The 15,966-nt window shown below is 42.4% G+C and overlaps 1 protein-coding gene across 1 annotated transcript; it reads right to left on the minus strand.

Annotated features, from left to right (window-relative positions):
* Positions 1–8,160: 8,160 nt before the first annotated feature.
* On the minus strand, positions 8,161–14,553 carry mmadhcb (metabolism of cobalamin associated Db). Its single transcript, XM_020456618.2, has 8 exons — positions 14,375–14,553; positions 13,012–13,060; positions 12,743–12,893; positions 12,375–12,595; positions 12,136–12,244; positions 10,385–10,515; positions 9,486–9,572; positions 8,161–9,272 (listed from the first exon to the last, which is right to left on the minus strand). Exons 2-8 carry the CDS (start codon positions 13,018–13,020, stop codon positions 9,078–9,080), a joined length of 903 nt encoding a protein of 300 aa, XP_020312207.1. The 5' UTR covers positions 13,021–13,060; positions 14,375–14,553; the 3' UTR covers positions 8,161–9,077.
* Between the last annotated feature and the right edge of the window lie 1,413 nt (positions 14,554–15,966).

Raw genomic sequence — 15,966 nt, forward strand, 5'->3', positions numbered from 1 at the left:
CTGCAGTGAAAATGAAGTCGACTTTGTTGGAGTTGTAAAGGTTTTCGGTTTCACTCAGAAGTGGCGTCTGTGGTAGCTGGGTTCATAGGAAAAATCTTGAAACAACCTAATGCATGGCAGTCAGTGGGAGAAAAATGTCTTGTTCTTTTTTGCCTTTTTGGCTTCTCCTCTCAGGGCAGCCAAAACAGCAATAGCATTCTCAGGCTTTAGACCCTACAGTGTAATTTCCAATCCTTTTCATCCAAAGGGATTAGCCTCTCTCTTTTACCTCAGGAACTGCGGGGTGGTAATTTAAAGGTGACCTGTGAGAGAGAGTGTGGGAAAGAGAGGGTGTGGGAAAGGCGGTTCTCTATTTTTCAGTACTCAGATATACGTGTCCTTCACAGAGAGGTTGAACTCTTAGATTGAAGATGCTTGTTGTGCAACAACAGGAAAAAACCTAGAATATGTTAATCCTCAAAACATAGCTCAAACCACAGCTCAAACATATCAAAACAATGACCAGAAAAAGTAACCTGTCATCACCAGCAAAGCTAACTTTGCAGATGAGCCGTAACATGTTTTTAGTGATTGCGATTGAGTGCAGTTTCAGGCCTGGTTGTTGAATGCCTGGTTGGCGAAGGCAGGGTTTGAAGAATGACCCTCATTGTATGAGGGCATGGCTGCATATCCTGTTCAGCTTCGACCGGCTGAGATTGTAATTACCCTTACAGAGGATTCTCAGGGAAGAGGTACAGTATCTGCAAACACATCAAGTCCTCTCACTGCAGGGAGCACAACCCAGCATAGGCTCTCTGTGGATTCCTGTACATTGAAACAAGTGGTTGCCATTGGTAATGGTCACTGATAAAGTAGCCTACACATGGCATAACCTGGTAAGAGGGTGATAGTGGAACTAGGCACAGTGCTTGTGACTTGGACAGAGTTTAAGGATACTACCTTGTATGGATGTTCATTTGATACAATTGCTATGCATGTGTGAGCGTGCGTTTGTGAGTGTGTGTTAGCTTTTCTGCAGACATTGTTTTATGTAGAAAAAAAAGTGTGATCTGTGTGTGTTCTGTGGTCTACTCATGAAGCATCAGAGGACCGCATTGATTTATAGGAAACATTTATCAAAGCAAACACCACCAGCAGTGATTGACATGCTCCTAGGTCACCACAGGTTTTACTCCAACTCCTTCTCATATTTCTATAGTTGATGTCATGACCAGCTCAATCTGACATCTTAGTTATTCTCTCCCCAATTTCGATCTTGTGTCATCGCTGCAACTCCTCAACGGGCTCGGGAGAGGCGAAGGTGGAGTCATGCGTCCTCCAAAACATTACCGCCTAACCGTGCTCCTTAACACCCACCAGCTTAACCCGGATGCCAGCCGCACCAATGTGTCAGAGGAAACACTGTTCAACTGACGATGGGGTCAGCCTGCAGGCACCCGGTCTGCCACAAGGAGTCGCTAGGGTGTGATTAGCCAAGGAAAGCCCCCCCCCCGGCCAAAGCCTCCTCTAACCCGGACGACGCTGGGCCAATTGTGCGCCGTCCTATAGGACTCCTGGCCACGGGCGGGTTTGGCACAGCCCGGGAATGAACCCTGGTCTGTAGTAACGCCAGATCAGACCACTGATAAAAGGAACACATAAAAAGGTAAATGAAAACCATGAATTGTTTCACAAGAGTCTGGCTCATCGAATGTTTAAATCAAAGAATGAATGTGGTGCATGTTAGAATTATCAGTGAACAGCCCAGGCCCTAAAGATATACCACCCTGATTTGTCCCTGTGAATACTACTTACCATATAGGAAGCATTAGTGTAGTGTAGGCCACCAGTGTAAGGTATAAGATGTCAAAAGATTGACCGTTTTGAAGATAAGAACTTCTATAAACGGAGACATAACCGTGGGAACAGGGTAAAAGAGGACAGCAATAGATGTTGCTGGGCGTAGCCGCAGAAACAATCAGTGGATATTGATGTAAGTGTGAGCTCTTCTCCAGAGGAAGACACTGACAATAAGGAAGCATGTTGTGCAAAACCCCAACATATTTATGGAAGTTGTTTCTGGTTTGGAGGTGATCCAGGAGGTGTAACTGTTTTAGACGCGTTATGGGGATTCTGAGTCATGACAAGTTGTCGAAGAGCTAGCCTGAAAGATGGATGGGGTTCCCCGGTGCCCTTTACAGTAAAGGGAAAGGACAGAGCTAACTTTCAACACCTGATTCTCCGAAAAGAAAAAGAGAAGACTGGTTGGCATGGAAGGGAATCACAAAAATAGATGTACTTTTAATGCCTATCCTCCCATTTGGCAACACACACCTTTGCTCTACTGATCCAACTATGTCCCATGGAGCAAAGCACTCTAGTCTAGACCCACGACTCCCGCACCGCAGCTTTCCCAGAAGCACCCTTTCTGTATGTTGTGTAAGTTGTGTTTGCTTTTGTCTGCCCAAGACAAAGTCATGTTCATTACAAATCCCTGTGCTAATCTGTGTCTTCATGAAAATCCTGGCGTGTAGGACTAACATGATTAAGTGGTTGTGGTGATGTGAATGAAAAGACAGAGCACTAGTCCTGGCCTTGGTCAGCTCTGGGATTGCTCTGGCTACAATGTGGCTGATTGAGGGTAGTAGCAGGTTTCTCTCACTGGCTACACTTTGTCTGACCGGGACCACTAGTAGGTCTCTATCTGAAATTTGGTCTGGGGTTAGGGTTGAGGCTAGGGTTAGGATAGAGTTGCGATGTGGACATGAAGCTAGGGTTAGGTAGCCTGATGACTCACACTAAATTCTTCCGCTGCTCTATCGTTCGTTACATACTTTAGTCTGAGACTGCCATCATTGAAGTTGTTTGTGGTGACGACGGACACGGGGGGTGTTGCACAAAACAATAGTCGATTGGATCGTCTCTAACCAATCAGAGTATCAAAGCCAATGACACATTTTCAAACTGTAGCTTTACCCACGTGTGTTCTGGCTCTGGCCCAACCCATCGGTTTCTGGACCAATCAGACGGCGCCGAATGTGTTTGCATTCGGTGAAGGGTTGAGGAGGTACTCAGATCCAGACTCATTGCAGAGAAGAAATGAACGCCTGTGGGCGTGGCGAAGCATGGGCATGTCGTGGGGTTAGGGTTTGAAACCTGGAACAGGATTACTGGTTCTGGGGATGTGAATGAAATATCTGCTATTGTACATTAGTATAATGCAGATGAGGTACCGGCATAGCTTTTAAAATGGATTCAGGACCATTTGAATGAATGCAGTCGAGTAAAGACAGTTAATAAAACAGGAAATGATGAGTTATGGATAGTATTGTTCTCCATTGTTGTTTTAAGTGGACAGACTTTGTGACACAGCTTTCCCACTCCCTGCAATCAGGTACATCCTCCTGACCTGGCTGAGCACGCACCCTGACTCAGTAAACAATACATTTAGCAAGCTCTGATGTCTTACGACTGACTGCATGCTGTATGTTTTTGCAGCTGGTCCTTGGCGCCTGTTTGTCACAATTTTGCGGGTGGGGAGAGAGGTAGAGAGGGTGTAGGAGGAGTATTGGCTTGCAGCACTGGGCATATTGTTGTTATGACATGCATTATCTGAATTAGGCCCACACATAATTATACCTACGGAGGAGCAGCTTCTACGAAGGAATTTTAGGCGCGTTCACACCGCACTTTAGCCCAGGGTTAACAAATGCTTGTGTGAACACAGGATAAACTAGACCAAGGCCAGTCTTAGCCTAGGGATAAGATAGCCTGGGGCTAAGAACAATGCTGTGTGAAATATGAATGCCTTTGAACTTCAGAGAGTTGGCTTAACGTTAGACCAGAGTTAGCTATCTAGCTCGCTAACAAGCTTGTGTGTGCACAGCGGCACCAGAATTGAAATAAAACATGTCTTATTGTAGTTAACAAATCCAATATGAAACGTGATAACTATAGTATCCTTAAATAGCATAAAAAAATGTAATCCATTCATTTCTAATCAAACATCTTTGTCCCTTATTTCGGAATCATAATGTCAGTAGGCTAAAGTAAACTATACTTCAGAGAGGAAGGGGCAGGTAGCATACATACACACTGGAAGGCTTTCAGCAGGCAGGCTGGCAGGCACTGGGATATGCTTCTGAGTGACAGAGTGAGGACTTTGCATAGGCGCTTTGTTGCATTTTTTTGTGGGACAAAAAAAAATGTTATTAACTGGTTCCCAAGCTCGTTCCTGGTTCTGGTTCTGTTCCTCTAAAAATTGCGTTACTTTCTGGTTTTCGGTTCTGTTCCTTGAACCAGTGTCAATCTCTGGATACAACTGATATGTTTTTGATACAACAGAGAGTTTGTCCACACAAAAATGGTTACACAGCCTATGTTATTTCCACAATGTTTGTGTAATTATTTTGAAGAAAAAATATTTTGTATCACAACCGTTGTGCCAATACGTTGTAGATCAGTTGTACAATCTGTGTATACAGAGCCCATGTGTTGAATTTTAGTTTGTGTGATAGAGTTGATTAATGGTGTCTCCTAAATAAGCTAAAGATTTATGTGATCATTTCAATTGAATGTCGGAATTGAATTAATGAAATTCCTTGAAGAAAGGACCATTTCTTTTGGAGTCAGGTTTGATGTTAATTATTCATTCTTTATGCAAACTAACAAGTAACCAGTCTGACCTAGATATCAACCTTAATTAAATATTAATGCTGCTAATTTACCCCTTACAATATTAATTATTGTGATACATTCTGCCAGCATGTGCTTAAACCCCCACATATAAACAGTTTCAGATCAGTCTTGTTGTCGACAGGAGCAATTCAGATCAGCTCATATCACCGACAGACAGCTTTTCCCTGTCTGTCGGTGATATGAGCTGATCTGAAATGCTCCTTTCGACAACAAGACTGGTAGGTAGGTAGGTAGGTAGATAGGTAGGTAGGTAGGTAGATCGGTCGGTCGGTTGGTCCTGTCTGCCATTCATATTTACTTAATAATGTCATTCTAAGGAGGGAGTCAAACTTTAGGAAATTATAATAACACCCCCTCATCACTCACAACTCAACCTCCATTCTTCAGACAGGAAACTGAGACCAAAACTTTCAAAACTTTCTCATCCACGTGTAGAATATTTACACTGACCCCATGGTTACTGTGAGTGAGTCTCAGTGGTGGGGAAAGGTAATGTAAAAACATAATGACTGACTCACTATACATCAAGGACTTAATCAGCAATATTCCTTCAAGACAATAGCAGCAGTCCTCAAAACGACAACAAAAGGGAGAGAAAAGAAAGGTTGACACATACAAAACCTTGGCTAGCATTGGAGCTGAAAGCAGAAGGTGGAAAAAACATGTATTTGAACCTAGACTTATCCGTTAGACTGACAGACACAAACCTCAGTGGGTAGGCCTACATAGGGATGAGAATGCGAGAGAAAAACCTCTGAGGCGTTGGTTTGAGACCTTCCTAAAGCAACAGACTTTTTATGAGTTGAGTGATGTGAATTGTACAACTAGATTAACTTGTTTGCTGTCTGACGCTGGCCTGCCATCTCCACATCTTTGTCTTGCAGCCTGCCTGGGATGTTACCTAATTGTTGTGTACAGCCTTATCTGTCAGCAGCATAGGGCCCTGCTTCAACAGTTAACCCCTCACTGGCTGATTTGAGATAAACCAACCCAAGAACTCGGCCCATAAGGTGATGGTTACTTCCATAATTCTGGAATTAGTACTGGAATCAGATTTTAGGATGTTCTCCTGTAATCCTTTTCACAATTGTGTGGAGTCTGGGGTCCACACCCAGGCGTGGCTTTGAAAACCCAGAATGTAACACCTGTTACAGAGACAATACGTTTACTGTGTGTTTCTAAGCCAATTGGTTTACCACATTTTAAGCATTAGCCAGGGTGCAGTGGTCCCAAGAAATATCAACAATATCATTCCAATATTTTTCTATTTCATATACAAACAAATAATCTGTATCCACAGAAGAAGATGCAATAATTTGGGATAGACATCCCTTTTCTCCAAGGAGAAAAATCTAACAAAAGGGTTCTTTGTTGCAGAAGTTTCAACAATTGTCTGTAGCGACCATGTAAATGTAACACAGAAAAACATCTTGTTCATTCAGATCCAATTAGAGCCAATAGAGAGCCATGTCAATCAGCGGTCACTGAGGCATGACCCAAGATCCCAAACATGTAAAGAGGCTCAAATGATACCTCCAACATGGAACCAGATTCCAGACAGACTCAATGCTTCCAGGCTGTTGTCTGGTCTCTCTCCACTCGTGACGGTCACACGCACAGTTGTTTGATGCTGAGGCAGCCCCCCTGCCACGATGTCTAGCCTGGATAGCCTGATTAGTAAAGCCCCTTGTTCTGGACCCATATCTCAAACACACAATCACATCCACCCTGGTTAGGTCACACAACACACTATACTGGGGTTTCTAAGTATCTGAGTTCAGTAGACATTGTGACTATTCCCTGACCTTTGTGGTAATGCAATGCATATGGTGCTTGTCTTTGGAGTGAATGGTTTGATTTGGTTAGATTAAACTGGCTGGGAAATATGGGACTTTAAAGTGATTTATAAACCTACATTGCACACATTTTCTCAGCCTTCTCTAAATGTTTAGTCTTGAATCTTTCTTTTGCTTACATTATTAGTTAGACGCTAATATTCCCCTTGCTGTTTCATGGTGGTACATTGTGTTCACAGAGCCTGTTTACATTAACATCTGTTTGAACTCATTTTACAACACATGCAAACTCTATGAACATTCACCCCTGAGCTTTCCAGACAACAAACACTTTGTGAAATCACTAAGTACTGTATCTGGGAGACAATAAGAGTTAAATAAAACATAGCGATTTTGTTATAAACGCCCAGTTCCTTAAAAAAACGAATCTTTAACTTACTATAGAACAACAGGAAATCTAGTCTATGGTGTTAACCCACGTGACAAGTACATTATGTCCAGGTCACAGCACCGCAACCCTTGACCTTGTCGGTCTTATAAGAACACCGGGTGTTGGCCAACAGAGTTTGTAGCCTGCTGTGATAAACACCACAGAGACCACTGGTTGGAGCAGTGCACTCTTATTCAATCTCAACCACTCTTGCATGCCTTGGCACTATTAGTACACTGGTCCTATTTAAGCCCTCTCTAAGGACATTGTAAACTGCACTAAATATGTGCTTCCTAGTTACTGAGTTGATGTTGAGATAATCTTATCATATGATCTCGCTTGCCAGCTCATCATAGAGAATAGCAGATCTGTAACAGATTTACAACTTCTTTTTTTACCACCATGTATCTAAAAGTGCTGCTGAGGAAAGTGAGTGGGAAATATTTAAATGATTAGACATGTTTCTGTTATGGGTCTTTATCTGATAGGTAACATACTTTTCACCAAGACACGGTCTCTACAGGACAAACTGAATAAATAGGCACTATATCACTGCATGGAAAGATACAGCAGTAGGGCTAAGTGGAGCAGGAATGAATGGTCTCCTCCATGTATCTACATGCTCAGTGTAAAGAGAAGCTGGTGAACTCTAAACCCTGTGTGACCTCATCATTGTCGAGGAAGTGTGAGAATTCGGTTGAACTAGGTCATGTTCACTCATCTTAGGCCTACTTACTTGGTCACGCCCATGTTGAGTGTTTGTAAATATCCCTAAAAAGATGATCAAGTGCATTTTGTGGAACAGCCTGTTTGGTAGGTTTGGTTTTCTGGCACAACATTTGTACTCCAAGAATGAGGATAGAGAATCTATCAGCATAATTTCCAGAAGGTACAACTACAATTCATTTGAGTTACTGTGACAGGGGACCCATCTGCTGTGCTTTACCTGGCACAGTAGAGGATAATACAATACATGTTAAACAGTACCCCAGAGACATTCACTTCTACCACTTGTGACTCCCTATACAATAGCCTGAACTGAGACTTGCTCATTTTAGCTTATCAAGTTCAAACACGTGCCTGCTACAGTCAAGGAGAGATGTGGGTCATTAGGTCGAATAATTTCAAAATGTAAACGTTTTTTTTTTTTTACATGTTTATTTCATATCTCCCCTCACAACAGCCATTTATCCATTTAAATGAAGGTCACTTCAACAATCCCTGCTTCCCTTCTCCCAGAAAGAACTGACAAGGTGATGTGTTTTATTGCATTTAATGTGTGGACCTCAGGACAAAAGCTGCCACAAGAATCACAGACCCTTTTAAAAACAGTTAATCTTGTAAAGTGACAGAGACAAGTGCTGCCCCTCTCTTCTAGACAAGTGCATTGATTATGGTCACAAGTACAATATTCAAGGACTCAAGGATTAACTGGATCTCAGGACATGTGAACAAGACATGAGGTCTCTATTCTGAAGGCAACGCGGAACAAATAAGAGCTCTTGAGATTAACCTCACGACATCAGAAAAGCTCAATTCTTACCTTTTGATAAAAATGGGGGTTTATCAACCCAAGTCAATGGCAGCAGCAGGTCCCCATGATTTTCTTATCTAGCTGCAGGATTGATTCTATGAAAATCTCATCTGGGCAGAGTCAATCCACCCTTAATGGGGAAATCCACTCAAACTATATTTCGTCCATTGTTAATACAGTCACAATATATTTTATATGTCAGCAGTCAAGTCCAAGATATTGGACTTTGAAGAAGCAGTGTCACTTACCCCATCATGAAAAGAAAAAAATACCCAAAGACAATGTGAGTGGATTTTTCATCCACCTTCTATTTCACATTCAATTGAACTTTTATTTATACAGCTAAATCTCATTGAGATAAAATCTATTTTGCAAGAGAGACCGTTTTCAATCAGGCCAACCACAATACAGTGAAGGAACAGATAGAGATGCTGAAAATAAATATATTACCATGGCAAAACTGTCAGGGATCATGGTTGTGGGTATTTCACAATATCGGTGTACCATACTATTTTGAAGGTTTCTATACAAATGTGAAGTACAAAGAAAAAGCAAATAGTAGTTAAGGGCTGTGTAAAGAGCCTTGACATGTCAAAGTTTAATAGCAACCACATACCAGACACTCTCCCATCATTCAGGTTTAGTTCCCTTGCAGCTTCTTCATGATAAGGCTATGGGGAGGTGCGCTGGTGAAAACTGTCCCCACGAAAACATGCGTCCCCCACAATGCATGGCGGATGACTTTGCAGCAGCCCAAGTCCTCGATGCTGAAGCCCAGGTTACGGTACCTCTCGTCGGTCTCAAACAGTGTGTTGTTGGTGTACGACCCAAAGAACTGGAGGAAACAAACACATGGGAAAAGATCAGAATACTGCTTGTTTTGATAAGATTTAAGTTGAACAAATATAAATCCATTTAAAATCGTCAAGAAGACCACACAACTGCCATCCCTGTCTCACAACTGTATGTACTGTTCATAAAATATTACAGAAATAACTATTCCTGTAGCATAGTACTAATCTTTAAGCAGCCATTAGTCACTTCTTACTGCCAGGCCTGAGGATGGGTCTATGAAGTCAGCCCAGAAGCCTTCTGTCCTCAGGGCATAACAGATTTCCTTGGCACCGGCAACAAACTGCAACAGAACAACGCAACAACAAATTTACCTTCGACAATTGATTAGATTTTTATTTTCCATTCAAGCATTCCAATTGTGTACTGATACAAACATGTGTAATAGTGACCAACATTCTGATTGTGTTGTTAACTGCAAACGTGTGGAGGTTCCTGCTTGCTATAAGTATATTTTTTCAGATACAAAAAGACACCATCTGTTCAAACACATTGTTATTGGTAATCATGTCACCATCAAAGATGGCAACCCGCAACAAATGCTGTTGTAGAGATCTAGCCTATTGCTGGGATGGGAGAGGAGGGTGCGTGTCAGGGTGTAGTAAATGAGTGCAGTCAAGGGGGTCAGCGGTACAATTAGAGCGATTCTCAACCAAGGGCATGTTAACCAGACGGTGAATAACGCACAATGTCACAAACAAGCCCTGCTCTAACACGCAATGCCCTCACACACACACACTCAAGACTACTAACAGAAGTCTTCTATTGTAATGCTGGGATTGGGAATACGTAATGCACAACCCCATTATCATAAACAAAATAGGTACTTGCTAATACTTAGTCTTTCAGACTCAATGCCTCTATGTACAGTTGAATCCTTTCAATTCCTTAAATGTAGTTCTCAGAGGAAAACAGACTGGGTTAAAATATACATGTGCCATACACCAGCAACTCATAACTCCTTACAACTTCAGACAGTTAAAAAAAAAAAAAAAAAAAAAAGGGTCCGAATTTTCTTCAGTGGTTCTGACAGACAGTTCATGTTGTTCATATGCTATGGGTAAAACTACCCACGGTGTTGTGACACCAACTCACTTTGTCGAGCATCAACTCCCTCTCTTTGTCCACCTCCTCACACCACGCTGTCATGTCGTTCTGAGTTTTCTGGGTCACCGTGACAACCGTCATGCCATTGTTAGGGGCCTCAGGGAACATTGACTCAAAATCTGCAAACACATGGGGAGAACATGCATGGTCAAAAACTATACATGACCATCACACCAAGAGTTATTATGCTCACACATGATGTACATTCCTTTAGTGTTTGAGCCCCCTCTACTGGATACATGTAGAATCTCAACATCAATCTCACAAACACATGAAAAGGTAAACGCTTTCACCTCTTTTTCCCTATCCATTCCCCATTTAAGATGTAGACATAGTAAACACATAGACAAAGTATATCAACAAGTTTGAAAGTATAACAATGTGCCAGATATTGTGTGGAGCATGGTCAGTGTCTGCTTTTACAGTGCATTTGGAAAGTATTCAGACCCCTTGACTTTTTCCACATCTTACACAGCTGTATTTTCAGAGTTTCTCAAATTCTTCTCTGCAGATCCTCTCAAGCTCTGTCAGGTTGGATGGATAGAGTCTCCGCACAAGTATTTTCAGGTCTCTCCAGAGATTTTCGATCGGGTTCAAGTTCGGGCTCTGGCTGGGCCACTCAAGGACATTCGGAGACTTGTCCCGAAGCCACTCCTGCATTGTCTTGGCTGTGTGCTTAGGGTTGGTGTCCTGTTGGAAGGTGTACCTTCGCCCCAGTCTGAATTCCTGAGCATGTTGTCAATGTAATTTGCTCCGTTCATCTTTCCCTCGATCCTGACTAGTCTCCCAGTCCCTGCCGCTGAAAAACATCCCCACAGTATGATGCTGCCACCACCATGCCAGGTTTCTTCCAGACATGGCGTTTGGCAATCAGGCCAAAGAGTTCAATCGTGGCTTCCTTAGACCAGACAATCTTGTTTTCATGGTCAGAGTCCTTTAGGTGCCTTTTGGCAAACTCCAAGCGGGCTGGAATGTGCCTTTAATTGAGGTCTGGCCACTCTACCATATAGGCCTGATTGGTGGAGTGCTGCAGAGATGGTTGTCCTTCTGGAAACTGTCAAAATGATCATCGGGTTCTTGGTCAACTCCCTGACTAAGGCCCTTCTCTCCCGATTGCTCAGTTTGGCCGGGAGGCCAGCTCTAGGAAGAGTCTTGGTGGTTCCAAATTTCTTCAATTTAAGGATGACGGAGGCCACTGTTCTTGGGGACCTTCAACGCTGCTGACATTTTTTTGGTACCCTTCCACATATCTCGGAGCTCTACGGACAATTTCTTTGATCTCATGGCTCGTTTTTGCTCTGACATGCTCTGTCAACTGTGGGATCTTATATAGTCAGGTGTGTGCCTTTCCAAAACATTTTCAATCAATTGAATTTACCACAGGTGGACTCCAATCAAGTTGAAGAAACATCTCAAGAATGATCAATGGAAACAGGATGCACCTGAGCACAATTTCAAGTCTCACAGCAAAGGGTCTGAATACTTATGTAAATAAGGTATTTCTGTTTTTATTCATTTTCAATAATTTCTAAAAACTGTTTTTGCTTTGTCATTATGGGGTATTGTGTGTAGATTGAGGAGGAAAAACATGCATTTAATCAATTTTAGAATGAGGATAACATGTGGGGAATGGGTCTGAATACTTTCTGAATGCACTGTATGTTGTGCATTTTTACAGAAAGTAAGACTGCTCACATAGGGCTATATCTGTTTGGTGAAAGGAAAACAATCATATATACCTTTCTTCAGCAGCTCAGGGCAAGACTGTATTGCACACTCTACATTGGAGTTATCAAAGTACTGTTCTGCTCTGTTGAATATTTGTTCCGGGGGATCAGCCTCTTTCCCCTAAGACAAACAATCATGGAATGTTGCTTAGAAAACCAAAAATATCCCTGAATATTACGCTGCATAATATGCATATGCTTCATTATCACCAGAATAAATGTATGTCAATTGTGAAACCAACCACACTTACTTGGAACTCGCCGACAAATTGGGCAAGAATGAACTCATGCCTCTCGCCGCTGGAGGGAGCAGTGAGCACGTCGGGGACTGTCCGGTGGACTGGGCCATTAATCTTCTGTTCTGCTGTGCCTTCCAGGTGGCAGTCAAAGCCTGAGTTACCTGGCAGTTGGAAGCGCTGGTCCTGAGGCCCGAACGGACCCATACTATCATCTGGCCAAACTGTCCTGGGTCCTGACAATGAGACATCATTTAACAAGAAGTGGATCCAATTATTGAGCCAATTGATTCACACACCTTCTGAATAACAGACAGTTGGTATATGACGTTCACATTCAGGAAACTTCAGTATCATCATTGTGATTAGAGGTCTGCACTTACCAAGGTCAGGGGGTGTGATGGCTACACGAGGCTCATCAGAGCCAGATGATCCAGCACCAGAGAATGTTCTCTGGTTGGTTCCAGCAATCCGCCGGACCAGTACATGAAGCCCTGGCAGGTAAGTCACCAGCCTGGCTCTGCTACAGAGCACCTGAGGAACAGAGAAGGAACATCCCCATCAGGACACACACGACACAAGCATTAAGTGTGTGTGTGTGTGTGACATTGGATTCTGATCAAATCTCGAAGTCTATGTCAAATAGACTTACACTGGCCATCCTGTTGGGCCTCTCCCTCTTCTGTTATTCACTTGCAAAACTGCAAAAGACAAAGTAATAAATTAACCAACTGCACAAATCTCATTGAGATAAATCTCATTAGACACAAAACACTGAAAGTGGGTGCATAAACTGATCATCATCAAGCTAAATATCTCAAAGCTAACAGCAGTTGACTGTCAACAGGCTAACTAGCTGGCTACAAATAATTTGAATCACAATTCAGAATATCGTGTATCTACCTTACCCAGTAGTACCGCCACTTAGTGCTCATTGTCAACTATTTCAGATGACATAGCTGCCACAACATTACATAACAGGGTACAGCAGGACTGTAGGGAATGTTAGCTAGCTAGCTAGCCAGCTAATGTTAGCTAACTAAAAAGTGAGAGCTGTGGTGTATTCATTGGTCAGATTCTGTTGCAAAATGTTTTGCAACAGAAACGGTTTACTCCAAATGCTCTTGCAACATGACGTAAAAGAAGTTAGGTTCTTAAATGGAATTTGTAGTTAATTTTAATGTTATGGCAAAGACAGTAAGTACTGTATGGTTTCCTGACCATTCCAATCTGAATACTCTTTAAAGTGTTTGGCACAAGCTTCACAACTATAAATGATAAATTCTTCCATGCTCTAAAGTTGCGTGAAGTCCACAGGGTTCCTTCCACCTTCTTCCAGCTATGTTTCCCAACAGACCAAATGTTTTGCAACAGAATCCAACTAATGAATACACCCCTGCTCGCTAAACTGCAGTACATTTATTTTCAGTTTACATAGGGACGGCAGGTAGCCTAGTGGTTAGAGCTGACAAGGTAAAAATCTGTCGTTCTGCCCCTGAACAAAGCAGTTAACCCAGTGTTCCCCGATAGGCCGTCATTGCAAATTTGTTCTTAACTGACTTATCTAGTTAAATAAAGGTTAAATACATTTAAAAAATGGGTCAAATATAGCACTATTAGTAGTTAGAGCTAAGTATTTAAAATGAGGCCCTATGATGTGTGTAATCTGCATATAGGGCTAACCCTCCTGAAAGGGAATGTAAAAACGTATATTTTGTTTACATTCATCCCCAATATTGCACTTTTACGACTGTCCCTAAACCACCTGCGCGTCAGAAATCAGCATAATGCCTCCTTCTCTGTTAAGGAAAGTGCTCTCTAACATCATCTGATTCTCAATATATCCTATCATCATCCTATGACTCCATCTGATAGCTATTGACGAGCAAACTCTGAATATCGAAAGTAAAAACAAATTTACTGAGGGGCAAGACCACACAGCTAACGTGCTAGCTAGCTCTACGTTGGCCGATTTATAGTAGTTTAGGCTCTGACAATAAATGTAATATATTTACCTTAATTAAATTCGTTGAAGAATATCCCCTTCTTGCAAACATGAATCAATAAAATACGTTGAAAAGATCAATAGGTCTTATCTGTGTTTATCCTTGACCTAACTTTAGCTCGAATGCCATATATCTGCTTCACCTTTCGTTGTGCACATGCGCGCTTACGTGGATAAATGACGGAACCCTACGAGCAACATAAATGGCTTGACGTAACAAGGTTGCAAAAAAGAAATAACATCAAAATTCAGAATCATGTTTGCACACTAGATGTCGTTATATCCCTATCCATGAGTGGCAGCATGTAGCTACAGATTGATGCCAGCAAAGGCAATTCTAAGGAGAGTTTCAGACAAAAATGAATGTGAAAGTTTTCGTCAGTGTTTCTTGTGGCACTGTAATTAGTGGCTAACCTGTATAATGTATAAAATAATCCTCAAACTCCCGTTCAGATGAGAGCTTTGTACCTGAAGAGCAGTGTACCACCTGAGTGGTGCAGCAGTGCTAGAGGTGTACCTACTGACCCTGGTTCGATTCCAGTTGTATCACAACTGTCCGTGATTGGGAGTACCATAGGGTGGCGCCCAGTGTCGTGCAGGTTAGGATTTGGCCGGGGTAGGCTGTCATTGTAAATAAGAATTTGTTCTTAACTGACCTGCCTAGTTAAATAAAGGTAAAAATGTAGAGGTTGCTGTGCTAATGAGGGCATTTGATTAATGAACCGGGTTAACATTAACTTTGGAACGTTCTGATTTGAGAAGGGCGGTCTCTCACCACTTTTAGCCGTTCACGCCCGTTAATCAAACTCCCTCCATGTATTTATTTGAGTGTAAACATTCTGTGGACCAGTCTGTTGAGAACAAATGTTTGTTCTTCAAGTGCAGTCGCATAAACCTTCAAGCGCTATTATGAAACTGGCTCTCATGAGGACCGCCACAGGATAGGAAGACCCAGAGTTACCTCTGCTGCAGAGGATACATTCATTAGAATAACTGCACCTCAGATTGCAGCCCAAATAAATGCTTCACAGAGATCAAGTACAGACACATTTCAACATCAACTGTTCAGAGAAGACTGCATTATTAAGACATTCATGGTTGAATTGCTGCAATGAAACCACTACTAAAGGACACCAATAAGAAGAAGAGACATCCTTGGGCCAAGAAACATGAGCAATGGACATTAGAACAGTGGAAATCTGTCCTATGGTCCAAATTTGAGATTTTTGGTTCCAACCGCTGTGTCTTTGTGAGACGCAGTGTAGGTGAATGGATGATCTCCACGTGTGTGGTTCCCACCATGAAGCATGGAGGAGGAGGTGTGATGGTGTGGGGGTGCTTTGCTGGTGACACTGTCAGTGATGTATTTAGAATTCAAGGCACACTTAACCAGCATGGCTACCACAGGATTCTGCAGTGATATGCCATCCTATCTGGTTTTCGCTTAGTGGGACTATCATTTGATTTTCAACAGGACAATGACCCAAACTCCTGGGTGGCACAGTGGTCTAAGTGCTACCTGTGCCACCAGAGGTTCTGGGTTCGAGCCTAGGCTATGTCGCAGCCGGCTGTGACCGGGAGGTCCATGGGGCAGCCCAAAAT

Source organism: Oncorhynchus kisutch, linkage group LG2 (genome assembly GCF_002021735.2).
Source record: "Oncorhynchus kisutch isolate 150728-3 linkage group LG2, Okis_V2, whole genome shotgun sequence".
In the NCBI taxonomy this organism is placed as follows: domain Eukaryota; kingdom Metazoa; phylum Chordata; class Actinopteri; order Salmoniformes; family Salmonidae; genus Oncorhynchus; species Oncorhynchus kisutch.

What these genes read in the sequence shown, in the direction of transcription:
- mmadhcb (XM_020456618.2), bottom strand. An exon ending in CATCACACCCCCTGACCTTG is followed by an intron (nt 12,596 to 12,742) that starts GTAAGTGCAGAC and finishes TCTCATTGTCAG; the next exon opens with GACCCAGGACAGTTTGGCCA. An exon ending in AATTTGTCGGCGAGTTCCAA is followed by an intron (nt 12,245 to 12,374) that starts GTAAGTGTGGTT and finishes TGTTTGTCTTAG; the next exon opens with GGGAAAGAGGCTGATCCCCC.